Source organism: Eublepharis macularius, chromosome 12, assembly GCF_028583425.1.
Source record: "Eublepharis macularius isolate TG4126 chromosome 12, MPM_Emac_v1.0, whole genome shotgun sequence".
Taxonomy (NCBI): domain Eukaryota; kingdom Metazoa; phylum Chordata; class Lepidosauria; order Squamata; family Eublepharidae; genus Eublepharis; species Eublepharis macularius.
In genome coordinates, this window is record NC_072801.1 from 2022439 (window position 1) to 2050435 (window position 27997).

The 27997-nt window shown below is 55.0% G+C and overlaps 2 protein-coding genes across 9 annotated transcripts; one reads left to right on the forward strand and one right to left on the reverse strand.

Moving 5' to 3' along the window:
- Positions 1 to 216: 216 nt before the first annotated feature.
- MLST8 (MTOR associated protein, LST8 homolog) lies at positions 217 to 8117 on the reverse strand. Of its 7 annotated transcripts, none has more exons than XM_054992630.1 (9): positions 8094 to 8117; positions 4916 to 5278; positions 4743 to 4794; positions 3292 to 3454; positions 2622 to 2697; positions 2357 to 2509; positions 2049 to 2173; positions 1171 to 1334; positions 217 to 719 (listed from the first exon to the last, which is right to left on the reverse strand). In XM_054992630.1, the coding sequence occupies exons 2-9, from the start codon at positions 5042 to 5044 to the stop codon at positions 601 to 603; spliced, it is 981 nt and encodes a 326-aa protein (XP_054848605.1). In that variant the 5' UTR covers positions 5045 to 5278; positions 8094 to 8117; the 3' UTR covers positions 217 to 600. The 7 variants fall into 7 exon arrangements, with proteins under 7 accessions (XP_054848605.1, XP_054848601.1, XP_054848600.1 ...); XM_054992626.1 differs by lacking the exon at positions 8094 to 8117 and adding an exon at positions 5947 to 6256 and having other exon boundaries at positions 4743 to 4791; positions 4916 to 5055; XM_054992625.1 differs by lacking the exon at positions 8094 to 8117 and adding an exon at positions 5947 to 6256 and having other exon boundaries at positions 4916 to 5055.
- On the forward strand, positions 6606 to 27657 carry LOC129338413 (hexosaminidase D-like). 2 transcript variants are annotated; one of them, XM_054992624.1, is made up of 15 exons: positions 6606 to 6703; positions 12205 to 12283; positions 13266 to 13362; positions 14317 to 14554; positions 16842 to 16951; positions 17291 to 17378; positions 18703 to 18867; positions 19322 to 19505; positions 19877 to 19948; positions 21574 to 21778; positions 22400 to 22482; positions 23417 to 23495; positions 24279 to 24380; positions 24920 to 25009; positions 26120 to 27657. In XM_054992624.1, the coding sequence occupies exons 3-15, from the start codon at positions 13268 to 13270 to the stop codon at positions 26301 to 26303; spliced, it is 1695 nt and encodes a 564-aa protein (XP_054848599.1). In that variant the 5' UTR covers positions 6606 to 6703; positions 12205 to 12283; positions 13266 to 13267; the 3' UTR covers positions 26304 to 27657. The 2 variants fall into 2 exon arrangements, with proteins under 2 accessions (XP_054848599.1, XP_054848597.1); XM_054992622.1 differs by lacking the exon at positions 6606 to 6703 and adding an exon at positions 6852 to 6938.
- Positions 27658 to 27997: the final 340 nt, after the last annotated feature.

Genomic DNA, 27997 nt, shown 5'->3' on the forward strand with positions numbered 1-27997 from the left:
CTCCTGCCCCCACTGCCTCTGCTCTCCGTGGGGAAGGCCTCCCTGGAGCACCTTCGAGTAGGAACTTTGCTCTTTGGTTTATTCTGAACTTCTTGTTTTCTGACCCCCTGGATCTTGCAAAGGTGAATGCTCCTTTCTCCCTTCCTAAAGGGAAAAACCTAGACCTGATCAGAGCTGTAGGATAGCACCTCGGGAAAGGCACTGGTCTGCGAGGGCTGAGTTTATTTCAGACACCTTTTATTATTAAAGGCCAATGGGCAACTCAGGTGAAGAGCAACCGCCCCCCAACCTTCCAAGTACTTCTAGTTGAGTATTGTTTTGGTCCCTCATTGTGGCTGGTAACAAAAACTTACATGTGAAACACATCCTCCCCCCCTCCCCGCTCCAATTCTTGAAGGTGTCCATCCGTCAGCTGGAGCTCAGGATGTGCCACCCCTTGTGGGAGGAGGCTACGCACAAGGGAAGAGAGGCATCCTCTGCTTCCAGCCTCTTCTGGTGAGCAGCAAATGTGCTCTGCTTCAAGGTGTCTCCCTCTCCCCCCCATTAGTCCGGTTCTCAGGCCCTCCCATCTGGCAGGGAGCTGGCCCCCGCAGCTGGTCCTCAGCTCAGCACGCTGTCATTGAAGGCCAGGCAGACGACGGCCTTCTGGTGGCCGCTGTATTCCCTCTTGATCTCCCCTGTCTCCACGCACCAGAGCCTGGCCAGGTTATCCGAGGAGGCTGGGAAGGGGAAGCCAAACACAGAAGGTTAGGAAGGCCACTCCGACTGCTGGGAAGAGCGGGGGCTTCAGAGATGGGAGCCCTGCCCCTCACTGGCCAATCTAAGCTGCCCCGCCCTTCAGTCTGCAATGTGGGGAAAGGAACGGCATATCTGACAGGGCCAGTGGAAGATCAGTGAGCTTATGAAGGAGCTCTGGATCTCCAGGAGAGCCTCCCTCTTGGCTGCTTCTGGGCGGTACAGAGAAGGACACCAGCATCCTGCAGGGGCTCCTAGTCCTCATTACTCTCTAGGACACTTCGGATGTGCTAAGAAGCTTCGTGAGGAAAGCATCGACTGGATTTTCTGCTTCAAGAGCCAGAATACGCTGGGCCATCCTCCCCACCCCGCTCCCCGGGGTTCAATATCCATCAGGCCCATTTCCCAAGGAAATCAAGGCCTGGGCTCTCTCACCAGTGACTATGTACTGGGAGTCTCCTGAAAAGGCGCAGTCCCACATCCAGCCACGGGAGGTTTCTCCTGGGTTGTTACTCTTGATGCTTAACTCCGTCATCAAAGAGAAATTGGACGTCTTCCAGATCTTGCATGTCTGGTCAGCAGAACAAGTAGCCAAAAGTCTGCAACAGAAGAAAGAACACAACGAGAAGCAGGAAGAGGAACGCAGAATCAGGGAAAGGGCCTGCTGTCGTGTGGGCATCAGACACATCCAAGCCAGAGCAGGCCCTTGTGGGCAAGTGCGTGTCAGCAGTGTCGTTTTCTCCCTGCCCTAGACCAGCATACACATACAGAACAAAGCACGGTACTCCTACATATCTACATGGCCTCAAGTACTTAGTGTTCGCCTCACATTTTATCTGGTTGGTAAACACATTCAGTGCATGCATTATCTCGGGCTTCAGCAGGAGACGTCTTGCTTCACAGCTTCTCACAGTCACTGCTGTGCTTATGCCACTGCTAGCATTTTGTGCTAGCCGGATGACTCGCTGTGACTCACTCAGGACACCGGCCAGGCTTCCTGGGCCTCGCTGTGGCCCGACCCCACCTCTGCCTCACACACAGCTACAGGCTTCAGGGGAAAGGAGCCAAGCTGTCCTTTGGGCTGCTTGCTTGCCGTATTACTGATCTCATCAAGGAACTGCTGCTAAGCTTCAGAGGGCACATTTTATAGCATTCAATCACCCCAGGACAGCTTACATAACAGCCCCAGCAGCTCTTGCCTCCGATTAGAACAGTGGGAAAGCTGAAATTCAGCCAGTCTGCCAGATGCTTGGCTTGGAGATCTCCGTGAACGTAGGGGGTGAGTAAACAGAAAAGATTTCTGGGCTACTCACGTGGAGTCTGGGCTGAATTTGCACTGGAGTGCATAACGGTTGTGTGCAGGAATCTTGGTCTTTGGGATGAGTTGCGTCACCTCATCTCCGATGCCACCTGTTAAATTCCATACGTAACAGTTGCCCTAGCAGAGCAAAGGGGCGGAGAGCAAACAGGCGCGTATCAGCCCACTGTTGAGCTCTCAGCCATGCTGCCAATGGCTTGCAAGGTCCTGCTCTTCTGCTGTACTCTCCTTAGAAGACACAAGCATCAAAGCCACAGGCCAGCCCCAAGGGATCGCGCCTGAGCACCGACCGGGCTCGCTTACCGAGCTGTTGACAGCCGCCATGTAGCTGGCATCAGGGTCAATGTGAACAGAGTTGACTGAGACGTCTGGTTCTGGGATGAGCTGTTCGTTGTGATCTGTTTTCAAGTCCCAGATGTGAATGGCTCCACTTTGATCCCCTACGATCAGTTCTGCCTAAATGGGAAGGGTGAAAATCAAGGGCCCATTCCGTCAAGGGCCCATTCCCAAGAAGTGACTGCAAAGAGGGTAAGGAAGGGCAGGTCTGGCCTGTACAAGCCTAGACTACCTGATTAGGGTGCAGGCAGACACAGTTGATTGGTGCATTCACTTGGAAGATGCGCTGGCACTGGAGGTTGCGCGACCTGGAAAAAATGAGCAGACAGAGGCAGCGTTTCAAGTTGCCTTGGCATGACAACTTTTGCCCCAGGGAACTTCAGAGCCCCCTGAAGCACTCCAAACCACCTGGAACACCACCTGCCCTAGCCACAATGGATCCCAACCATGCTCTTGAGCAGGTGCGATGCTATTCCAAAACCTCCCACAGGAGACCTTCCAGCCATGTCACACTCTAAATTTGCCAGCTCCTCATAAAAAGAAAATTGGGCAGGATAAGGAGAATAATAACAACAACAACTATGCTTATAACAGCCCCGTGGCACACAGTGGTAAGCTGCAGTCCTGCAGTCCAGGTTCAGATAGCCGGCTCAAGGTTGCCTCAGCCTTCCATCCTTCCGAGGTCAGTAAAACGAATACCCAGTTTCCTGGGGGTAAAGTGTAGATGACTGGGGAAGGCAATGGCAAACCACCCTGTAAAAAGTCTGCCAAGAAAATGTCGTGATGCGACGTACCCCCATGGGTCAGTAATGACTAGGTGCTTGCCACAGAGTGGCCTTGAGCCACACACACACACACACCCCACACACACCCCAATCTGGACCAGAGCCAAAGAGGGAAACCTGAGGTCCCAGATTCTGGCCATGCAGTCTTCGCCCCCAGTGTACATCCATCGTCCATCTTCGTGAAACCCCACAGATGTTATGTTCTTGCTCACGCCGTCGTAATTGATCACCGGATTTGGGTTGTTGGAGTTCAAGTCATACATTCGAATGTGCTGGTATCCTGGAGGAAAGGCACAGGCAAAAGGCTGCCAGGTCTGTTTGCACCGTTGAAACAACCCAAATGAGTCTTGTGGCACATGAAATGAATTCCTGATAGCAGAAGCTTTTGTGCGCCAGAGCCTGCTTTGGCAAATGCTTCACAGACCTGACAAATTGTTATTTAGAATACACAGGATTGTTATTATTTTATACTTGGGCGGGGAGGTGCTTTAATAATATTTACTGCATTTTGAACTGATCTCTGTTGTAAAACTTCAGGCCTGAGGGACAGGATAAAACTTCTCTGTAGTGAGTGCTCTGGATTGTAAAATGCAGGCTGGCCCCCATTTAACCAGCTGCATTCCCTCTCCATGACCCCACTTGCCAGCATGGGTGAATTTTAAGAAGCACAGATTTAGCTAACTTTTAAACCCTTTTAAGTTTTTGATTTATCAAAACTGCTTTTTTCCATATGCTGAATGTAGTACTTTAGCGCAGATGTTTGTTTTGTTATGCTGATGTTTAAAAATGTTGTAATGGGATAAAAATTGCTTATACCATAAAGGCCTGTTAGAAGAGCGGAGAGCACCAAAAAACAAACAAACCCCACAAAGGAAGGTTGTTGCCATTTCTAGGGGGGGGGGGCAAGGCATTTTCTCCCAGGCCACAATGGCACTGATCAGGCAGGGGAGGGGATTTTCATCCAGCCCTCAAGTGCCTAACAAGCTGTTGGGAACACTGAACTGTGGGCACTCACTACTGAACTGATGTGCTCAAAATCTGTGAAGAGAGGGCTGTGGGCCAGTAAGAGCAGGAGAGGGGAATGCCTTTTGGGCCTCCCTCTGGCTTTAAGGTCTTCCAGTTAGACCTCAGCTGAAAACAGGAAGGGCCAGCATCCAACTTCCAAAGCAGACAGATGTGGCCAGATGCCGCCTTCAGGCCAAGAAGTCTGTCAGTGACATCAGTGCCAGCCTCCTGCCATGGGAAGGGAGAGCCTGGACCCAGACCGCCATGTATATATTATGCACCCCACCCCCAAATAACACTGAACCTTAGACCTGGATTTTACTTGTTGCCAGCCATTCTGCTGACAGCACATTTTTAAAAGAAGGGTACTGAGGGTTCGGCCACGGAGTTTACACAGGTGAGGGTGGCCTTTCTCCAGCCATGAGGCCCTGCTGTCCCGGCCTGGAGCTGTATTTCTGGAACAGTGCCGAAAACTCTGCATTGGCTTATCCCCAGTGCCCACACCGCCCAGCTGCCCCGTGCAGAAAGGGCCCCTCCCCCCATGCCGGGCACACCATTCCTACCTGCAGCTGCTATCATGCTACGATCTGGCGTGATCTCCAGAGCGTTCACCTGCTGGCCACTCTGGTTAAGGAAGATTTGGCTGGAAACAGCTGAAAAAAGCTGGCAAGACTCTATGGTTATCAGGAGCACACCCTTTCTTCTACTACCCTGGATGCTGCCATCAGAAGGATACAGAGTCCTGGTGCTGGACGGTTCGGGTGCATATCCCACTGTGGGCCTGCCAGAACCGGACTGTGTGGTCATACCCAGCAGTGGCCAGGATGACCGGATCGCTGCCCACTGTGCCCTGTGCTGTGTTCATGGCTTGCGTCTCTAAGGGGACAGGAGGGCAGAACGCGAGTCCCCAAATGCACTTGTTTTACAGAGCAGGTGATGCTGGTGCCTTAGAAGAAGTTGCTTCCCCTAGTTCTGTGTCTGCGACAGTCTTTGAGAGGGAGCCAGCGCAGCCTGGCGGCCGAGAGGTCGGTCTGGCGCAGCCACATCCAAGCCCTGCCTAGGCCATGAATTTAGTGCAGGGCTCTAGGCGGTTCCTGCTCTGTAAACGGAGAGTAAGTGTGACCTACCTCCCAGGCTGCCTGCAAACCCAGTCAGCGTCCAGACAGAATACCCAACCCCTGACGACCCCAGCCACACTACAGAGCAAGTCCCACTGAACCCAGCCTCACTTGAAAGGCAGCAGAACTGCAGGAGGGCGCCGAGTGACGGCAGGGCACACATCAAAGGGGAGGGGGGAGCTTCATGTGGTTTTAAACGAGTCCGAGCCTACAGAACAACGCCTGGCCCCTGCCCCGGGCCCCTGCCGCTGTCTTCATGCAGGACGCTGCAAGAGCAGAGCGCGTGCCAAATCTTACCTGCGACTGCAGTCCCAGGATAAAAACCGCGCAGGCGCGCAGGGAAGCGCCGAGATCCTCCCCCTCCCCCCGCTTCACAGGACACAATCTAAACCCTGACGGGGGGGCGGGAGGAGGGATGCCGGCACAGAGGCAGGCGAGCGGACGAGCTTCTGCTTCCCAGAGCAGGGCTGGCGCGGCCAAGAGGGAAGGAAACGTTCCAAATACCGCAGCAGCAACGGCACCATTTTGGGCTGCGATGACCCCCCCCATCTGCCCCTTCGCGGGGGGCGGGGGGGCCGGAACCCGCCCCCGTTAATTCGGGAGCCCCAAACTGGGGAAGGCAGAGGAGCCCCCCCCCGCCCCCACTTACCACCAGCAGAGGGGCGAAAGCAATGGGGCGCGTGCGCATTCCAGCCGGGGGCGCCGCTCAACGCGCGCGTGCGCCGTGGGGAACCCTTTGCGACCTCGCCGCGCCACCCTTTCTGGCGCCTCGATGGTGCCTGTGCCCGCGCGAGGTGGAAGGGAAGCAGCGCCCCCTGCCCGTCAGAAGGGGGAGGACGCTGGCCAAAGCGGAGCATGCGCGGTGCGCCTTCCCCGAATTTCTCTTAGTCCTGATCCCGGTGGGAAGAGAAATCGCGGCGTTCGGGACCGCCCAGGAATCTCTCTACACGGGTCACGAATAAAACGTCTGGACGAAGCAGCGTTTGCAGTTTATATAAGGGCGGGGGCAGAAACAGAACCTTATCGCGCGTCTAGTTTTAAAACTCTTTGGCAGCCCCTCCCGCCCCGCGGTGCAGCCCTGGCTTTTCCCAGCGGTGAACATCTGCAGGGTCGAGTCGGGTCGCGGCCAGCGGGGGCCCTGCGGGCGCCGCCCCTGACCTTCCCTAGCCCCAGCCGGCTGCGGCCCCGCCGCGCCACTCCCCGAACCGGCCGGGACGCGGTGGCAGGAGACGCTGCTGAAGACGCGGAGCGCGCCGCCCGGGAGGCACCCAGCAGGGCTCGCCTGCCGGGGGGAGGGGGCGCGGGCTCCGGCGCCAGGGAAGCGGGCCTCCCCGGGAAGGGCCGCCGGCAGCGCCAGCGACGCCCGCCAGATCCGCGCCGGGCGGCCTTTCCCCGCCGCGGAGGAGGTACACTGCCTCTGCGACGGGAGGCTCCAGCCCGCGCCCGCTCGGCGCCCCGGCGGCTGCTGGAGGGGGGCGCAAGGCCAGCGGCTTTGCTTCCGAGGGGCGCGGGAGGGCAGCCCGGGGCCCCGTCCGCACGAGCCGGCCCGCCTTCCTCGCCTCCGCGCCCCGCCCCGCCGGCGCCCTCTCGGCAGGTGCCGCCCAGGGCGGGCTTCGCTGCGGGCCACGCAGAGCCGGCCAGGTAGGCTGCGGGGGAGCGGCGGGCGGGCGGGCCGCGTGGCGGAGGGCGCCTGCTGGGGGCCTGCGAGGAGCTGTGCCCAGCCCCCCCCCCCGGCACCGCCGCCCGCCCGCCCCGGCCTTTGTCTGCTGGCCGCTGGGCTGGGCTGGGCTGCTGGGGAGGGGGCGGCAGCCATCCTCGCGCCCCGGGGGGGGGGGAGCAGCCTGCGAGGGCTTTGCTCGCGGCGGCTCTGCGAGGGGGTCTTGAGCGCTCGAGCAGGGGGGGGGGCCCTCCTCCGGCAAGGTCGCCTTGCGAGGGCCGAGCCCCCGGAGCCCCCGGGCCAGCTGCCTAGACTGCGGAGTGGCTGCGCGTCGAAGTGGCTTTCTCGCGGCACGGGCGGCGGCGGCGGCGGCGGCTTGGGGCTTTCCGCCGTGCGGGTTCCCGCTGCAGGCCGGCCTTTGCTCGCTGGTGTTTGCTGACCTTGTGTGTTGGTCCCGCTGTTGCGCTGGGCCAGGTCAGCTGGGCTGCAGCTCCGGTGGCTTCGTGAGATGCCCGGTCGGTGGTTGCCCCGAGGAGAAGCGCCGGAGGATGCAGCGGGCGGAGCGGAGGGAGCCCGGGCTCTGGCTGGGGGCAGGAGCCAGGCAGGCGGGCTTGGGGGGGACATCTGGCGGGGTGGATGCGGCAGGCCCGGCTTCCAGGGGAGCCACGGACTCGCCCTCCCTCCTTCAGCCAGGGGCTGCTTTGAACTTGGGATGGTGGGAAAGGCCCTTCCTGCTGGCCTGGCCTGCTTCTGATTCGGAGGGCTCGTCCTGCCTCCGCTGCTCAGCACCCAGCCTTGAGCCTTAGCTTGTGGTTGCATCCCACAAAAAAGTGAAAGCCGTGGGGGGTGGGGGAGGGGGGCTTAGTTAGAATCTGTTTTTGCTTCTAGGCGCCTCCTAAATGAATTCTTGTGTTGTGTAAAGCAATAAAGAGAGCTCATTTGACGATGTCCAAAGTAATAACCACAAACATTCCCATGGGCTTTCGGGTGGGGGGCAAGGTCGCCCTGCGTGAGGGGGGGGGGCTGTTCTCCCAGGCAAGGTGGCCAGAGGCCTTGCACCAGGGAACCGCCAGGCGAGGCAGCCGTGAAATACTTTCCGCATAGCAGCTCTGCAGAAAAGCAAAACGAATCCTTCTCACCGTTCAGGAGGTGATCAGTGTTGTAGCGTTCAAGGATGCGGCGCACTCGGAATATGCCTCCCTTGGATGGTCCTTAGGCCGGCCCAGAGCTTCGCTGCCAAGGCCTGAGAAGGCTGCCTGGACCCTCCTCTGGGAGATGATGACCTGCGCCGTATTCTCATCCTCTGGGTTCCTTGACATCTGCCAGGGTTGATGCATCCAGGCCCCACAGCTGTCCAAAAAGTGCTTCGCTCTGCAAAAGTGCCGCCTTAATGAACTTCAAATGCACTGTTGGTTTCTGGATGGCAGCACAGACACAGCTCAGAGCTGCTTACACCAGGATCCTGCGGCTACTGGAGCCAGAAGGCGGCTCCTGTGGGCGGCCCCTGCTGACGGCTCTCCAGCACCTGACCTTCAGGACCCACACAGGGCCATTCAGCTATCATGGCTCTCAGCCAGCAGGAGACACAGCCACCATAAACCTGTCCAACCCCCTGGTAAATCCATCTAAGCCAGCGGCTGTCACCACACCTGGAGGGAGGGAGTTCCGCAAGCTAGCTGTCTGCTGTGTGAAGAAGCAGAACTTCCTTGGGTCTCTCTTGAATCTGCTAAGAGTATGGCTTAATCAGCTAATCTTTCTGATCTGGTATTCATGCAGCTTGCATCCACAAAGCGATTTGTTCGCGTTTGGGGGGTAGTGTTCACTCTGCATTCTGTAGGGGTAATGTGTGCACGGCTGCCTCTGATCTTCTGTAGGGCCCCTCAGCAAGCTGCTTGCTTTACATCTAACTGTCAGGCTGTGGATTGCAGAGCAGTAACTTGGGTGTCTTTGTGTGGCATTGGGTCAGGAGGTCTCCCCTGCCAGTTCCTTGGGGGCTCTAAGAATCCCCCTCATCGAACCAGTCTTCTGCACGGAAACTGATGTAGACCCCAACAGAGAAGTTTGCAGTGCAGAGATGCACTGCTCAGTCAAGCGACCTGGTCTTGGCGACATGGACACACTTTGCTGCATGGGCTTGGGTTTCTCTAGAGACTAAACTGAGTGATGCTCGGAGGCTTGCGGAAAAACCTGTTTGTGGCGCTGTCCCCACCCCACTCTCTGCATTCATCCATGGGACAGGAGCTCCTCCTCAGAAGCCGAGAAAGTTGTCTTAGCCCTGCTGTAGTTGATTTCCTTCTTGATGGTGAGGTGAACATTGTTGGGCTAGGAGAACCCATGGATGGTATTAGCAGCGTCTCCAGAGTGCCTGGGGCTTTCTGAATGTGGCCGGTCTTTGCAATGAGAGAGGGGTGGTTTTCTCACAGCAGGAGAAAGCAGGTCCCCGTTGAAGCTGACAAAGCGAGGAACGGAAGTGCTTCTTTAGCCAATGTGTGATTAAGTTTAGCAGGAAGTGATCATGTCTGCCTGCTTTGAAGGCTTTTGTCATATATGCCTCCTGCATATCTGCCATGAATGTATATGGGCTCCGCCTCTGGGCTCTGAGAGTATGGGAAGTTCTTTATTGCTGCAATGCCAGCAGGTTAGCTCGCAAATGTTTACTTTCTCTTTCTCGCTCCGCTGAGCCAGTGTCCTTGACTGCCTGCTGAAACTGGCTCCTTGAGAACCAAAGATAAGTTAATCTTTCTCACTGTCTGCTCTAAAACAATGTCTCACCCCAACCGCCCCCCCTGTTAATGGTCCTCTGGCCTAAGGCGGGAAGATTCCTTATAACTAGCATTGATAGCCCCACATACCTCACTTCTGCCAATTTCACCTGTCGATGCACCTTGTACTGACTGGATCTCTAATAAAGTTACTTCAACTGGAACACTGGTGTGTTAACTTCGGGGAACTTGGGGACCCAACTACCAGGGACTGACAGCTTTTAAAAAACAGATGCTGGGTCTGTCAGCAGCTGTTAGTCACAAGAGTTACGTGCAACTTCCTTGTTAGAAGGCAGTGCGCCTTGGATTAGCCGATTGCGGGAGACTAAGTGCCCTCTTAGGAAGGACCTAGCACATTCCAGTGACATCTTAAAGAGTAACAGGTTTACTGTGGCGGAAGCTTCCATCTGCTCGATCCCACTATATCTACCTAATGCAAACATGGCAGTAAGTGCAAAAATAAATAGATGGACACAAATCTAACCTGAAGAATGACAATGTTCAGAAACCTGGGCTTTGGGGGTGGGGGGAGGGGGGATGCTCCGCTGCTGATCTGAAGGTCGCCATTCTTCCATTCTCCAAAGGGAAACCCCAGTGTGAAACTGCTGGCTCAGAATGCGTCCCTAGCTTTAATTGTATTATACAGGGCTTCGATAGAGATTAAATATTTCTCACCCCCTGGAGTCTCTAAGCTGATGTAACGCAGCCAGGAAAGTCAACTGCGGGCTGCACTTGTGAATGATTCGCTGTGCTGGTCTTGTGTGCTGTTGGGTTTTGCATAGAAACGTCCCAGGTTGCATCTCATAGCCTTTGAGTCCTGTTGTTGACAGTTATTTCCCCCTTCTCTGTGCATCTGTGTCTGCTGACGATGAATGCACATCATGCATCTGATGAAACTTCTGCTTCATTCGGCCTCGGGAGGCGCCACAGGGTTCCTCCTCCATTTTCGCTCTGGCACAGCCAGTTCTGTGTTCTTCAGAGGCAGCTTTCTGTGAGCCCTCCTGCTGCAGGCCAAGAAGCCCAGGCTGTTCGCCTCGTGCCCTGAGGGGACCCTCCTCGTCTGAAATGGGCCCAACTCCAGCAGGCGTGCTTGCTGCCAGTCCCTGCACGAGTCATTAGCTGTGCAGCACCATGGAGATGCCACAGGGGAGCCCCGTCTCCTGGCGGCAGGTGCTCTGGCACCCACGCTCGCTCGCCCCACTCCCCAGAGACCTGCCGTGTTGCTGCAAGCGCTCTGGCCCTGTTGGTGGGGTGTGGGAGGGAGGCCTGACCTGAGACAAGCTCAGGGCTATGCTTCTGAAAGGCAGGTGTGGGTCCTGCTGGCTGCATTTAAAAGGAAGGGAGACTCCCGGCCCCAAAGGAGCCCAGACTGGTGCTGAGTGGAGGGAGCATCGACGTTTTGTGACTCAGATGCCGCGCAACCTAAAATCACCTGCTTGGCTTAAAATCAACAGAAGCCCCCAAGATCCTCTATGCACAGTCTCCTGCCCTGTCAGGCATCCCCCATCCTAGACCTGTCCTTTGAATTCTTTATGCCTAAATATATGGGCACAACCTGTGCCCGTGGATGAGAATTGTGGGGTGCAGGGGGTGGGAATACACCCCCAAAAATGAGAAACTGGAGTATAGAATGAATCTCTCTTAAAATCAAATTCACCTTTCAACCTCACCTTACCGTTCAGTCTTAAGCTGTAGTTCTGTTGACTTTAATGTGTTTAGAGGGAAAGCTCTTGGGATGGTCTGGCTGGACCCTCCGTTCCTTGGATTCCTCCTTCCACCTTCCACATTGTTCAGCCCTGGATCTCTACCCCCTCCCCCTTTCCCAGGTATGCTGCCGGAGGACCTTACTGGTGCCCAGGTGGACCAGTGCTTCCCAAATGAAGTCCACGCTTGCTCTTTCTGAACATCCCCTGGGGTTAGCATTGCTCCAGCCCGCAATTGGCACTGGCCAGGTCAGCCCAGCCATCTGAAGCCCCGATTTGTGTGGCTGCCAGGACCAGATGTTCAGAGTGCAGGCGCATGGTTGGTTTCCTCTGGCTCCGTATGGTGGTGGAGAGATCCCATGAAAGCATTTGAAACTATGATTGTTGGTGGCTAAACAGGCATAATGGCTCAAAAAGCATGTTACAGGGAGACAGCAGCGGACTCCAGGGCCTAGAGCCCTGTGCGTGGGACACTGAACTCGGCGGCAGCAGGCTTCTTCGCAGGGGGTTGAGGGCCTCTGCCTTTGTCTGAGTTTCCTTGTGGAATTAGATAGGAGCACCATGTGGGTCAGCGAGCCAACCGGCCACCTGTTACCTGAGGCATGCATGCCCAATGGGAATGAGGCTCTTTGGATCAGAGAACGCCCTGCTGCCTGAGGGAGCAAGATCCGGGAGAACAGCCCCTGTGGCATATGAGGAAGGGTGCAAACAGGGCTTCTTTGTTCTTGCTTGTTCCTTACATGCTAATCTTTGGGAGAGTTATATAACATTTGTGAATGTTTCAGGTGGGTAGCCGTGTTGGCCTGCAGTAGAAGAGCAAGAGCCGGGTCCAGGAACACCATAAAGACCAACTAGATTTCCAAGGTATGAACTTTCCAGAGTCAAAGCTCCCTTCATCAGTCCAGGACATCTCCCTTGAGCTGGCTGGCTTAATCTCTGGTGCAGATGGCCGGGCTGGCAGTCCACCTGGTCAAGGCCGTTTGAGGCTGCCTCTTACACTTTCCCCTCACTTGCCTGCTTTGTGGCTGCTGGACTGGGACTCTTTGCCTGGGTTGCTTTGAAATTTGAATTGTTTCCTGTTGTTAGATGTCTTGAGCAGTTTCTCAGGTTAGGCGATAATTATTTGTTTGTTTGTTTGATGGTTTCAGCTCTGTATCTGATTTCTTCTTGTTTCCAGCTTCCTGCAACCCATACCATATTGTATTGTTTCTTGAATGTCCCAGTTGATCTTACTGTCTTCCACTATGCAATCTGCCTTGAGTCTCAGTGAGAAAGGCAGACTATAAATAACATAAATCAAAATAAAAAAATTAAATTATATATGCTAAATAAAATAAAATGTACAGAAATCATTTGCTTCATGTATTCCCCGCCCCCTCTCCATTTGGAGGCGCTTGAGCTGGTCCGGTGTGAACGGAGGTCTTCTCTGCTTTATCCTTAGAACAACCTTCTGGGTTGAGTAGCTTGAGAGAAAGTGGCTGGCCGGGCAACGGGGTGAAGTTCACGGCTGAGGGGGAGTTTGAGGCTGGATGTTGACAGATAGCGGACTTCTTTTGTCAGAGTTGAGAAAATGGCAGACAGTTGTGATCAGAGCTCCCCTCTCTTGAAATTTGTTTTAATAACAAATGAGGGAGGGGCTTGGAAGGGGATTCTGACCGGAGGGTGACTTGACCTTTTCCTCCCAGCTGGCATCCAAATCGGTCACTCTCTAAAGCTGGCATGAGCCACGTGGGGAAGACTTCGGTTCCTGGCAGGGCAGTCTGCACCTGTTATCCCGGGATGGCCCCAGCCCTGCCTTCTGGGCATTGAAACCCTGCGCAGCGATGCTTCTTTTCCTTCTTTGCAGAAATGGCGCTCCATCGCAACCAGAAGCTGAACCTCCTGCGAATTGCAGTGCTGCTGACTGCAGCCCTGGCCGGCCTCAAGTTTTTCTTCCGAGACAGGTTGGTGCTTCGGAGAGGGGCCTGCCGGTGATTCAGGGGCCCGAACAGGGCCAGACCCCGCTGTTCTTGAGCTGGGCGAGAGCAGACGTTATTCCCCCTCCCCCCCCTTGCACTTGCCATGTGCAGTTGGAGCATCAGCCGCTGGGGGCGGGGAGGCGGAGTCCTCTTCCGTGGTCCTGCCAGCTGCAAGCCCCCTTTCCTGCTGCAGGCTGATGAATGGAGAGTTCTGCTCCGTTCAGTTGTATGGAACACTGCCCAAGGTTTGCAGTGGAGAAATGCTGCTGGGGAGGGGCGTTGGACATACCTGGCTGCCACCAACCGCCACCAGTATATAGGAGGAAGGTCGATGATGCTGTTGAGCTTCTGAAATTCTGCTCCGGCTAGGGAGGCTTCCTGGATTGGCACGTGGCTTGAGCTGCCTTTTTTGGGAACGGGTCTTGTGAAGAGCTCTGCACACAGCTGGGGTTTCTCTCTTGTGGCCACCGGTGTCCTGGCTTTGTCTCTTGCTGCAGGCCAGCCTTGCCTTTGGTTTCTCTGGCTGTCTGCAGCCTGCCCTCCCCCTGTTCCCTCCCTCTCCCAGTTCTGTTTTCTTGTATAATTAAAGGATGTGTGATCCTTTGGTGGAAAGAATGGGGAAAGTTGGTTTGATTTAGTACTCCATTTATTAATAAAAACCATTCTACCTGAGCACATCCGCAGGATGAATTCCTTGTGAATTTCTCTATTGCCTTTAAAAACACTCTCTCCCACTGCTGAGTGGGAGTGGGAGTCTGCAGCCAGCCCCCTCCCCACCACAGGAGCCAAGTGGAGCTTCCATATTCAGAGACAGTATAGCCCAAGAGGTCAGTGGTGGGTGGAGGAAGTCATGAGCCAAATTGTGCTAGGCGTTCTGGAGGGGAGGCGAGAGGCGTGGCCGTGAAACGTGCACTCACCCTCTGTTTTGACACCCGGCAGTTTCATGCTGGATCAGCACAAGGGCCCCAGCAGAGAGAGCAGCTTCTGGGACAAAGCCCGCGACCGCGAGGAGTCAGCCAAGCCAAGGGATGGATCCTTGGAGCTTTCGGAGGTCAAGGCAGCCGCCGTCAGGCAAGAGAGTCGGAAGCAGCCAGTCCAGGATTTCAGCACCACCCAGATGCGGCTGGTGCACCTCGACCTCAAGGGGGCAGCCCCAAAAGTGTCCTACCTGGAGCAGGTGAGCGACCGTTGAGCCTGCAAGTTAGGGCGTGGCAGGGCACGGAGTGCCAAGTTTTCTCTGGCATCTGTTCCTGTGCTTTTAACAGCAGCATGATTTGCAGGCATTATTGGGTATTTATGCTTCTTTCCCTGCTGCAAAAAATTTCACTTGCTTATTTGTGGCAGATTAAGTTGCTGTTATACCTAAGCTGGGTTGGCAAACGGTGTGATTTTTTGCTCTCTGCAGCAAGGGGAGTGATGGCTCTTTTGTGGTCCGAAGGTAACGCTGCATGAGAGAGCAGGAGGGTGGCAACAGGGTGGTGGTGAGTGTTGGGCTCACCCTCCCCTTGTTGGGCCTTAGCCATGCACAAGCCCCACCCCCCTTTTAAGCAGTCAGACTTGCCCTCACGATATTAAGAAGGCTTATGAGTATGGCGATGCCATAAGCCCCTTCTCTGCAGGTGTTTCAAATACAAAATACTGCCAAAACTGGCAGAAATATAGAGGCCAGATTGTCATGTCTGAGCCCCATCCATGCCAATTCTAATGCTGTTTAAATCAATGGTTCATGCTGTACCTTGATATCCTATTACCAATGCCATAACTGTTTCTTCTGTTCAATTCTTTCACAGAATGATTGCAGGTATTTATCTAGCAAACTGTAGAAACTTTCAGTCCTAATGACCTTGTATACTACTCACTCCTGTTCATTGCTATGTCTTGCTTTCCAGCGAATCAACTTGATAGTACAAATATGCGAGATGTTCTCACACACAGTGCCCACCAAAATCATGTTTATTGTTGGGAGGGGGAAGGAGAAAATGTGTGTGTTAAGAGGGAGGGTTTTTCCACAGGTTCCCATTTCTGTCCATTTTTACTCTTACTGTTTAGATGCTTACCTTGCTTCTGAGTAGTCCTATGGACATATATATGGAAATGATCTGATTTCTGAATAAAACCGTTTAACCAAGAGCCTGGATTTCTTGCTGCAGTGGTACAGGGATCTGCCATATCTTGTCACCCATAGCTGACACAGATACCGGCTTGGAGACGTAACATTGCTAGCATGTGAGATGTCAGGCGAGGCCAGTTTTCAGCCCCACGCCCTGGAGATGTGCAAAGATCCTAAGACAATAGGGTCTTCCAAAAGTTCCTGAATTAATCACCGCAAATGCACCCTACCGATCTTCCCTTATCCACTCTCCTATTCTCAGGTGACTTAGGGCTCTGATAGCTTTACCCACCCATCCATCGTGGGTTGTCAGTCACCGCTGATAACTTTAGTTCTGCCCAGGAAGACTTTATCAAACCTTCCCAGTTCATTGTCTCACCCTGGAAATAGCTTCCCAGTCCTTTGTTCCACGCCGGGGACAACCATTGTTTTGGGGCAGAAGATGCACTCTTGCCCCAGGGTACATTCTACAGTATAATTGGACTACCCCTCCGCCATAGTTGCATGCATGCTCTCGGATCCAGCATCCACCCTCGGACCTCCGTCCGAGCTCTTCTGCCTTGCTGCACTGCTCACGCAATGCTCCCCCTCCCAGACACCCTCTTCTGGATGGCAACTATCACCACATCCCTTGAATTCTATCCAGTTTTCACCACTGCTTTCTAGTTAGCTCTGAGGGTGTGTTGTGTGTGTTTTTGCGTGTTGTTGATCTTTATTATTTTTCAGTATCCCTCCCTTTTGATTGAAATATCTGTCTGTCCATTGAAAGAGTTCTCTAGCTGGGACAATCCTCGTATACATAGATTGAGATCCTGAAGTTACCCGCTTCTCACTGCCTCTCCTTGCATGCTAATTCCCCCAAGTCACAAGGAGACCTCCTCATTGGGTAACAGATTAATGGTGGAGAATGCGGGCAACACTCTGTACCCCCTAAGTCTCGGATCCAGCATCCACCCTCGGACCTCAGTCCGAGCTCTTCCACCTTGACGCGCCGGTCGCTCAGCACTCTCCCTCTTGGACTCCCTCTTCTTCACCCAATTCCTCAAACTCTGTCCAATTTTCACCACTGCTTTCTAGTTGCCTCTGTGTGTTGTGTGCTATTGATCTTTATTATTTTCAATAAAACCCCTTTTGATAGATTTTCTAGCCAGGATAATCCTCATATATACAGGTGGAGATCCTGAAGTTACCCACCTCTCACTGCTTCTCCTTGCACACTAATTCTCTCAACTCACAAGGAGACCTCCTTATTGGGTAACACCTACTCTGGAGTAAATGCAGCCAGAAATGAACCCATCTTGTTCTGCAGCCCACCCACTCAAAAACAGCTTCACGGATCTGTGCTCTTCCGCAGGTCTTTCCACTGTTCTCCAAACTGGGTGCGAATGGGGTCCTGATTGAGTATGAAGATATGTTTCCATTCAAGGCAGAGCTGGAAGTTCTTAAATCTCCATATGCCTACAGGTAAGGAGGATTGAGGAGGAAATTTTGGGTTTGCTGGGTGGGGAGGGACTGAGAAGGGTGAGCTCGTTCACTTGATGGGGGCTCCTTCCAAAAGGCTGCCTATTGTATTTGCAAGATGGAAAAGACTGCAAGTTTCTCCTGCTGAAGCGCCTCTGAACTTCCCATGTTGTTGAGCAAGATCTGTCTGTCTCCTCCTCTGAATAGTGCCCAGTTCTGCCATCTCCCCTTGCCCCCTAGTCAAGCCGGCTCTGACTTGCCTCTGTTCCCATGCAATAAAGGCCCCTGCTTCGCTGGTCCAAGGTCTGGCCTTCCCTGACCTGTGCTCCTGTCTCTCAACAGTGAAGAAGACATCGAGAAAATTCAGGATCTGGCTGAGCTCAACAAACTGGAGGTGATCCCCTTGGTGCAAACCTTTGGACACGTGGAGGTAAGAGATCACCCCCATCACCACCACCACCCCACCAACTTTGTGCCAGCGCCAGTTACTTCGGCTTGCATTTGGGGTGGGATGGAGACCCGGGAGCTAGGTTGTTCCACATGACCGTGGTGAGAAGACTGCTGCTCCTATGCCTTGGTGCCCCTGGGCTTTCGTGGGGAGGCCTGGAGGCCTCTTGGGGTGACGTTGCATCTCATCCTTCACCTCCCTGAGGCTGCACAGCTGAGCCCAGGCCCATCCCTCCGCCTGTCCACCACCTACCCTGGCAGCATCGTATACAGAAGCGCAGCATGTGCTGCCTGCATGGCTTGCTGGGCTAGAGCAGGAGGAGAGGCCACCAAGCGGAGGTAGTGGGGCAGCATAAGGAGGGTGGCCTGTCCTGTCCTGCAGCTCCGTCAGCGCTGGTCTGCACAGCCATTACAGTGCTGCGAATGGTGCCACGGGGAGAGTCTCTATGAGGAGACACATCCCTCATTGTGGGGGGGGGGAATGTTTTTTGGTGTTGTAAATTAGTCCGTCCTCCTCCCGCCCCCTCCCCCTGCATTGAATGAAAGGAAAACAACTGCGTGAGGTTTACCCTCAGATCGCACAAGGATGCTTTCACAGCTGTTCTTGGGGAGATTTCCTTAGGGTGGTTCTGTGTGTAAATGCAACTGAAAATATGAACGATTGGTCTGCTTGCAAAGGGCTAAAGGATGCCGTGTTTCGGGGCTGTCCCTGGATGAGGAACTGCGGAAGCCTTGCAAGGCCCCATTCCAGGGGGGGAGGGGGGCTTGCGGAGCAGAACCTGGCAGGGCAATAGCTGTGCCATTGGTGGCTAGGAGAGTCCTGCTGTGGGACTGTGGCCAGGCTAGTGCTCAGCTGAACAGCACGGGATTCCCCACAGGCAAGCCCGGCTTGCTCCCCAGGACGCTGGCTTCAGATCTGGTTGGGCCAGTTCTTGCTCCAAGCGCTGGTGAGCAAACAGCTGCAGGCTGGAGGAGCCTGACCCCTGGTTCTGGAGACCTGAATGAACAAGCAGGGTGAGGCACGGATCCGGTGGGGTATGGCACTGTGGGACAGTGCCCTTTCCCTCCCTCCAGCTAGACCTTTTCCCCACTGTCTTTGCTGCTGGGCCTGGAACAGCAAAAGCAGGCAAAGGTGGTCTTAGCCAGGATACAGAAGCTGCAGGTAGGTCACTTTTCCAGGCTGCTACAGAGACTCTGCACCAGGCCTGGCCTCCCACCTAGGGTCTCGGGGCCCCTCCACACACACACACACACACACACACACAGTTTTTTTACCTGTCTCCAGCTCCACCTCTCCTCTCTTGCAGTTCATCCTGAAGCATGACCGGTATCGGCACTTGCGGGAGGTGGAGCGTTTCCCCAACAGCTTCAACCCCCATGTCCCTGAGACGTTCACCCTCCTGAAGGCCCTGCTCACCCAGGTGCTAAGCAAGCACCGGCGTTCCAGCTGGGTGCACATTGGGGCTGATGAGGTAAGGGAAGCCCTCTCCTCTCGCCCAGTGAGCAGAATGCTGACCCAGCCATGGAGCATCTTGCAGGGCTGCTGTGTCCTCACCCCCACCCCCACCTCAGAATTCAGTGGAGTGCTCCGTCACACCTTCTTTTGCTGCTTAGTGCTGCCCCCCTCCTCTGCCAGCACTTGCTCTTTGGCCTGCTGTTTTCAGGAGAGGCCAAGGAAAGAGTGCCTGTCAGCCGCTCTTTGCACTGGCTCCTGGGGGGGCGCGGGGGAGTGAAGAAGAAGTCTTTTCTTCTCTCTGTCTGAGCCTGCCAGCTCCCAACCCATGTTTGAGCCTTGGTCCCACCTGCTTGCTGCCCCCAAAAGCTGGTCTCTTGACCTGCTGCGTGCTCCTGGGCCCAGGCAGTCCTAAGGCCTGTGTTCTTTGCAGCTGTTACCACTTAGCAGCAGTCCTCTTCTCCCCTTTTCAGGTCTTCCACTTAGGGGAAGGGATGGATTCAAAGAACTGGCTGAGTCGCAATGCGGGTGATGTGGGCAAGATGTACCTGAACCACATCCAAGAGGTGGTGCGCTTCGTGGCCAGCCAGGACTGGGGACTGCAGGTGCTCATGTGGGACGACATGTTGCGCAAGATCAGCGTGGCAGCTGTCCAAGGCGAGTGCGGGATTTTGTCTAGCCGTTCTGTCCTCTGCCTAGCAGTGGAGCTGAAGCCCCCTGCAGAGAGAGGCTGAGCTGCTCTGCTTGCAGAGACAGGCTGAAGGGTCTCCGGGAAGATGAGGAGGAGAGGCAGGGGCCCAAGGAGTCATGCGGTAGAGAGAGGCGTGATCCAGAAGGGTAAGACTGGGCGGAGGTCTCCGAGGGGGAGGAGAGGATGTCCAGAGGGAGACGAGCACATGCAGGGAGGCGAAGGTCTGAAGCAGCCAGCATGACCTTTTGGCTGTCAGATTCTGGTCCACGATGAGCTGTTTGTGGAGACTCACCTCCTCCTCCTCCTCCTCCTCCTTTTTGTTGCTTTTGTGTTGCAGATTCTGGCATCACCAAGTACGCTTCACCCATGTTGTGGTTCTATGCCCCAAACTTTGATACACAACAAATAGGTAATAGAATGTCTACGTGCACACACATGTGCACACACGAGATTGTTAACATGAGCGCTTTCTGAAGGCTGTGGACATGTGCTTGGCCCCAAGGGAAGGGCTCACTGCGGCATCCTGGTTTCCGAGTTCTTGGCCATGTGTTCTTTCCATACAGCTGAGCTTGACTGTAGGGGTGTGCACCCCCTCCCCCAAAAATCTGTTCATCTGAAGCCAGGTTTCAGGGAGGAACCCCCCCCCCCAATCCAGAATTTATCCAGCCATTATTCCTGTCCTGGGGGCGGGAGCATTTTTTTCAAGAAAACCACCAAATTTGCAGGGAATCTCCCCCCTCCTGTCCACCAAAGACCCCCAACATCTCAGGAAGATTGGGCCTCAGGGTCCAGTTCTCTAAGCCGAAATGGTTTCCTTGGGGGGGGGGGACATTTCCAAGGTTTTTCAAGGAAAGGGAAACCCTGGCCAGACCCCAGGCCCCAACTGAAGCATGGAGGGGGGAGGCTGGCCAGAGCCATGAAGTTTGAAAGGCAGCCCCAGTGGCGGCTTGGAGGGCTCTTTTTCCGCTTGGCCACTCGTGGGGTGGGCGGGCTGTCAGTGGAATCGGTCGACCAATCAATTGGGTGAGCTTGGAGGGGCGAGATGGGAATTCTCTCTGCCCGCCACCTCCTGTCCCCTGCCGGCTCAGGCCACTCTCCTGCCGTGGCACGGAGCTGCCCTTGACTTTGCACTGGGCTGAGCTGCCAGCCCCAAGGCAGGCATCTCTACCGCTCCTCACAGCTGCTGCTGAGGCACCCTCAACGCCTTCTTCCTCCTGCACGGCCTACAGCCCCAGCCAAGTGTGCCAGGAAGAGTTACTGCCCCTCGCCCACTTCGCTGAGGCCTGGGTCACCTCCTCCTCCTCCCTCAGGCCCTCGGCTGCAGCACCTGGAGGAGGAGACGCCAGTCTGCTCCCAGCCCCCTAGAGAGAGAGAGGCGGTGAGGGAGGAGCGGGGAGTGCCTTTCATTTCTTCTTCTCCCGCCCCTGCTGCCACTGCCTGCTTTTTGGAATTGCAGCTTCAGAGGCTCCTTTGGCGCTCGGGCAGGGGTGGGGGGGCAGCACGGGGATCCAGTCTGCCTCCTGTCCCCCACTGGCCTCGCGCCACTCTCCTGACACAGCAGAGAGCTTGCCTGTGGCTGAATAATCTGGCCCATCGAAGTCCAGTATCCAGGATAGGATCCGGGATTCTCCGACGTGAACTGACATAGCTGGATTACACCAGACTGGCATAAATTCGGCTTTTTAGCCAGTTTGTGAATCCCGGATCACACCCCCCTAAGTTGTCTCTGCAGCTGCACTCTGATCTTTATTTACATGGGAGAAAGCCCTCACAGTTCAGTGGGGCTTACTCCCGAGCAAGCGGATCTCGCATTGCAACCTTAAGAACCTTTAAGAATGAAGGCGGTGTTTTTCAGGTTGCTGTGTGTTGCATCTGGAAACCTCCTGCTACTCCTAGGCAGTGTACACAGCCCTTCACTAGCCTCTTCCAACAGCTGTAAAGTGCCTAGCGCAGCATGGACGGAGAGCTGATATGTAACCGGAGCAGGTATGCTGTGCCCTGATGGCCGTGTCCTCTTGCCTCTCCTTGTTCCAGGGAAATACATCTCTAAATACGCTGAGTGTGGCTTCGAGACCATCTGGTTTGCGAGTGCCTTCAAAGGCACCACCGGCCCTGCCCAGGCCTGGACCCCCTTGAACCACCACCTGCAAAATCACTTGCAATGGCTGAGCATCATGCAGTCCATGGCCAAGACCCCCTTCACCAGACTCCAGGGCATTGTGCTCACAGGCTGGCAAAGGCAAGGCCCAACAGGGGGCTCTGGGGGGAGTCGGCATTGGTCGAGGAGCTCGAGATCTGCCCTCCACTCCCAGCAGGCATGGAAGAAGCCCACCCCACACCTGGCCTCTAGGAAGAGAACTGCCCGGAAGCTGCACTCTGGAGTTCCACATGTTATTTAATGAAGCACTCCAAGCATGCTCAGAGGGACTTTAGTTCCTGCATTCATTCCAGGTCTCCACTCTGGCAGTGAAATAGGTTCTGGGGCTCTGCTTAAGATTGGGAAGTGCATTTAAAAGGGGGCTCCCGATGGCCTTGGAACAGCTTGGCAAAAACTGTAGCTTTCAAGGCTAGCCTAGGATATGTCAAGCCCAGGGCTGTGATCCAGGGCAGCCGTGCAACCTGCCTCCTCTTGTGTGTAGCACCTCAAGGATGACTTGAATCAGGAGAGACCTTTCCAAGCACAAGGTCTAGAGGCACTTCCAGCACTACAGTGGTGCGCCAAGCAAAATGTCAAGGCTGGGAGTGGGTTTGGGTGAGGAGGCACTACCACGATCCCATTCCTGGAAGCAAATCCTTCAGGATCCAGCCCCCCCCCCTCACCCCCCCCCCAGTAGCAGCTCACCCCTCTCTCTTTCTGCAGGTATGACCACTATTCGGCCCTGTGTGAACTGCTTCCCGTCGGGATCCCATCACTGGCTGTGTGTCTGCAGACCTTGGTGAATGGTGAGGGGACGGACGTGCTGGGGAAGGGGCAGGGGGCAGCCTTGTGCTGCTCTGTCTGAGACAGGGGTTGGCTTTTCGGGGAGATGAAAAGGGGCTGATTATTCCACATGAGTTCCATCCTGCCTGGAAGGAACGCAGAACAAGCCAGTGCTGAGTTGCAGGGACTGGGGGCCTGATTCTGTATTGGGCCTTGTTTGCTCCTCCTCGTTTTATTAGTATTGTATTGCTGAGTGGCACGAAGCCTCTGAGGCCCAGGACTGGGGCTGTGGGCCCCTCCCTCCCTCCCTTCAGGCTTCTTTCAAGACAGCCAAAGTGCCTCCGTGGCTCTGAGTGTGCTTCATCCATCTTGCATTTCTTACAACCAGCAGGTATTTGGTGGTCTGCTGAGAACTGGCCAGCCCTCCCACTCAACCCCCATCATGAATGTACACATCTGGCCCCAGAAGCTTTGGGGTGTAGGCCTCAAAGGCATGTCAAGATTGCTTTGGAGTTTGCTTTACATAGGTTCCCCCCTCCTTTTTCCAATTTGAGTGGTGAACTGGCTTTATTTCTTTTATTTAAAATATTTATATACTCATCTCTTTTTCCTCAGAATCTCAGGATTCAAGGAGTGGGGCAGTGGGAGGGGGGTTTCACCTTTTCCTCCCCAGCTGATTTCTCACCTGAGCTACTTGTGTCCCTGCTTAGGGAAAAAATGGTTGGGAGTGGTGGTGAGAGGTGAGGTTTCCAGAGAGAAAATAGCAAAGAAGGAAGAGTTTCTTTCCCCTTTGAGAAAGCAATTGTGGCAGCTAACTTTGCAAAATAAAAAACCCCAATTTAAAAGCAACAGAGTAGAAATCGTAATGAGCAGCTGAGCTTTTAGCCTCCCTGTGCCCATGATCTGGTTTGGCCCTCTGCATGCAAAGCGACTGATAACTTTTCTCTCCCCTCGCAGGTGGATTTAATGAAGCAACCAAAAAGAAGGTCTTGGATCTCCTGGGCTTCAAAAGCCTGCAGCTGGAGAAGAGCACCTGGTTTGTGGGGGCGGGGGGGGGCAGCTTTCCTTGCTCCTGTCAGGCTCCCTGAGGCAGGACTGGGGCTGATGAGATAGGCTGGCTCAGTGGCCAAGTATCTGATTTGTACACAAAAGGCCCCGGGTTCAGTCCTCAGCATCTCTAGTTAAAAGGCTCAAGTAGCAGGTAATATGAGGCCTTGGAGACCTGCCAGTTGGTGTAGACAATGCTGACATCAGTAGCCCAAGGGTCTGACTTGCAGCTGTGTGTGTGTGTGTATGTGTGTGTGTGCTAAGAAGGGAGTACGCCTGTGTTAGCAGGTGGGGATGGATCCAGATGTCCAAGCCATACTGGGGTGAGAGAACTCCTGCTCGCATAATTTAGCTAGCTGCAGTGCCCGAACCTGCAATTTACCAAGCACCCTTGGCAAAAGACGCTGTGTGTCCTCCAAGAGGGGAAGCAGTGAAATGGGATGCGCCGTGGCAATGGCTTCTCCAGGTATCTGCTTGAGGGAAGCCTTGAGATACGGCCCTTAAGCCTTGCCCCGTTGGCTAGAACTTCCTCTCCACTGGAAGCTTTCTACTTGTAGAAGAATCCTTGGCTCAGCTTTACAAAAGATGCCTGTATTCTATTTTCTGCATTCCAGATTGGGCAGAGAGTCATCCAGAAGACACCAGTAACTGCTCCAAAGAGCCAGGGGTTGCTTGAGGTGGTCAGGGAAGGGGCAGCTCGCAGCCCTTTTCTTTGTGTCTTTCTCTGAATTGCTCTGCCAGCTTACCCCGCCCCATGCCTTGTGTCTTCCAGTGCTGGCAATGGTGCCTTTCCAGGCTCGGATATCTATCGGATGGTCGAGCAAGTCAATGGGCAGCTGAAAGATGCTGTCACCAAAGTCCTGGAAGAGGAGAGGTAGCTGTTGTGTGGGGAGAGGGCGGGGGGGGGACTTCCCATGAGGGGCTAGAGAGAGCCAGAAGGGGAGGGAAGGAGGAGGAAGAGGGGAAGACAACTGAGGCTTCAGGGGTTTAGAGACAGCATGGTGGGAGTGGGAGACAGTTAGAAGGGCAAATGGCTTTCCCAAATCACCCCAGAAGCAAATTTGTTGCACCCCTTTCCTTCTCCACCAACTCAGCAATTCTGCTTGGCTGAGAATGTCCCGTTTGAGATCCCCCCACACACCATAAAAACCGTGGGAAGAAGGAATGTGTGTGAGAGATCAGTGAAGCTGGTAGTCTAGGTCTGCGGGAGAGAGCTGGCAGCTAAGGGATAAGACCAGCCTGCCTGGGAAGTATCACACGCCACCCCGTAGGAACTCCAGCCTTGGGTTTGTTTCCCAGAATATGTATTCCCCTTATGGAGGCTGCTGGGGGGTGGGGGGAGGGTGGGCTTGCTTCCCTGCTCTGGCTTTCTCAGCTACCTGATGGGGATTTTGTCTCACCTTTGCCTGCCAGCTCCATCAAGGGATGGTTCAGCCCATATCACCGCAAACACCACTTTGGCAATCCACGCAACATGGAGGGCTTTGGCAGCAAAGTGCTCAAGTGAGTGAGAAGCGGAAGTAGCCCGGGGGTGAGGGCTCAGGTGCAGGGGGCGGGGTCTCTTTTACTCTGTGCTGGCAAGGGATGAGTGTGTCTTTCGCATGATGTGAAATTGGGTGGAGGGGCTTGCAACTGTTCGCTAGAAAGGAAATGTCCTGGCCTAGAAGTAATTTCCCCTCAGATTTCTTAACTCCTGTGCGCCAAAAGGCAGTTCCCAATTAAGAATATAGATAGATTTATATTGAATAGTAAGGTGGGCTCCTTGCCTGGGGAATGCCCCCTCCCCCTTGGGGCTCAGCCGGCCAAAACATTTCTTTTTAACTAAGGCTCATGGAAGCAACCTGTTTGGCTCCCTAAGAGTTTGTGGTCTCCTGGAGATTTGGAATGGGAGACACTTCTTAGTCCGCGCCCCCCTCCCCCCCGCTGACCCAATCCCTGCCCTTTCCCATGATGCCTCAGCCCAGAAACCCACAAAAAAAAGATCACGAGAAATCAGCATTGAAACAGTGGTATTAATAGCAGCATTAGGAGCAACCAGGTAATGCACCCCCAGTGCCCCTTTTCCACTGTCAAAGGAAAGGGGTGTTTCCTGCCCTTTTGAAAATCTGGCAGTCTCGCAGCCTGAGGAGTCCCCTGGGAGGGAGGGAGCTCCACCCAACAGACCCTGCGGGACCTTCAGGGTCTTGTGATCCCAGTTGGGCCCAGCAGGCCCCTCAGTTGACAGCCGGAGGGGAGGAGCAGCTGGTCCCTGAGGAAGGAGGGGTTGTGCCTGAAGTATCCTGAACACGCAGGAGTTCTGCGATCAGAACCAGCACTGTGATGTGAGCCCAGAGTCTTAGCCAGCAAATTGTGAAAGCTGCCTTATTCCAAGTCAGGTTGTGGGTTCGTCTAGTTTAACACAGTCTCCTTTGCCTGGGGGGCAGCTCTCTAAAACCTCAGGCAGAGGGGGGGGGGAACCCTTCCACGTCACCTACCAAATCTTTTTAGTTGGAGATGCCAGAGATTGAATTAGGCTTTCCGCCCCTCAGGCATGCCTGTTTCTGCCTTGAGGCTCCCTGCGCTCTCGGCCTTTGGTTCTAACATGGAGTCTTTTTCTCCCTGACTCCCCGCCAGGGTCCATGAGGACTGGGAGAGCATCATCCAAACGCTGCGCTCACACATGGAGGCCATCTACTTCCCGGACACAATCGAGGAGTGGATGGAGGAGAACGTCAACCCGCACATGGACCAGCTGCGCAAGTTTGTCTGGGACTTCAAGGAAATCATCCGCCTCAATGCTCGACCCAAGACGCAGTAGGGACTGCAGCCCTGCTGCAAGATGGCAGCCTGGAAAGAGCCCTCTGGTCTGGCTGCTCCTGTGTTCTTTGTTTGACTTGGAAGGTGCTCTGTGTGGGGGGGGGATGTGGCTGCTGTGGGGACAGAGGCTCGGCGGGTGGACTTTCCTTCCCATCACTGGGCCGGGAGACAGAGGCTGTTCCCAGCAGGCCTGCCCCCCCTCTTGCTTCAGGATAGCCTACAAAAGCAAGATGACGGATCAGAGTGGAGAGACTTCCACGGGAAAGGGAAGAAGCCGAAACCCTTTTTGGCAACTCCCCTGGGGCAGAGGCCCCCCTTTCTGAGGGCCGTGTTGGGCAGTGAACCAGAGACACCCGCTGCCCTTTCCTGACACCCCCCCCCCCCAAATCCTTTTGCCTCCTCACAACTTCGTTTTTCTGTATTTGAGGCCAGGCCGTTCTCCCTGGAGCGAGTGGAGACTGGACCTGGGGCACCCAGTTGCAGGTGCCTGGCCTCAATTTCTCTCCCTTGCCCAGATCAGGGTCTAGTGAGCGCTGCTTTGAGTGCTGATGGTGTGTCTTTCCAGTTCCAACCTGCCCTCTCCAGTGCCAGGAAGGGCTGTCCTACTGAATAAGGCCGTGGGCTGGCGGGAGAGCCGCGGTTGACTTGAGGCCTGCCGCAGGAGCAAAGGTGCGATGATGCAGGCTCTCTTACGGTACAGCCCTTGTGCAGGAGAGCAGGACATGTTTTGTGTGTCACCAGCAGCAGACACGGGTCACTTTCATGGCTCCCTTGACAAATCTCTCTCCTCTGAAGCAGCGGCCAGGCCTGGTGCTGTGACCACGTACCTGTGCACCTGGGCAGAATTTGTCTACAATGAATGCAGATGCAGCAAGCGCACCGCCTACTATTGCCAAGGCCTCCTCGGAGGATTTCTGTATCTGCTGCTGCAGTCGACCAAAAGTGGGTCTTGAGGAGGGAGACTTGGCACATTCCTTGTACAACAAGCTGCGTAGCTAAAGCCAGCTCACTTCAAACCCCCACCCCTCTGAACACCCCCCCCCTTCCTGCTGCCGGGTCACTTGCCTCCCCCTTTCCTCCCCGTCGTCCAGTGTGGCCCATGCTGCCGTGTGAGTGGGAGAAGAGAATGAGCGCCCGCCGATGGCTGTGGTCTTGGTGGTGCTGCTTTGTCTCTGAAGCTGTGAATGACAGCGGCTGTCCTGCCCTGGCCAGGGGGCTCTCAGTTGCTTCTGGGCCCATGTGGTTGGGCGTTTCCGAGTTTTCTTGCTGGGAGCTGCACCCCCCCTCCCCCCATACAGAACAGAATGCTTCTGTGATGTGGATATTAATAATAAAACAAAAAGTATTTTTTCTAAGGAGGTAAGTGCCAAAATATATTTCTTCAGGGAATCTCGCTCTGGGCATCAGGCATGCGCAGTGGTTTCCCAGGGCCCCCTGCCCGGTCAGCACTTCTGTTTCTGGACTCCAGTTCTGATGCTGGCCAGATGGGAGGATAACGTGGCTCGGCTTCTCCTGGTTAGCATTTTCCAGCGTTATCCATTCCCAGCCTCTCAGACTTGTGCTGGCTGAAAGGGAAATGTCCGAGCAAGAAAGGCGAATGATGGCAGGAGCCAAGCAGGGGGCATGGCGGCTGTTGTGGAGTGGGGCAGAGCTGCGGCCCCACCCTGCAGGCTCTCGTACCCCACCTTCCTTCCC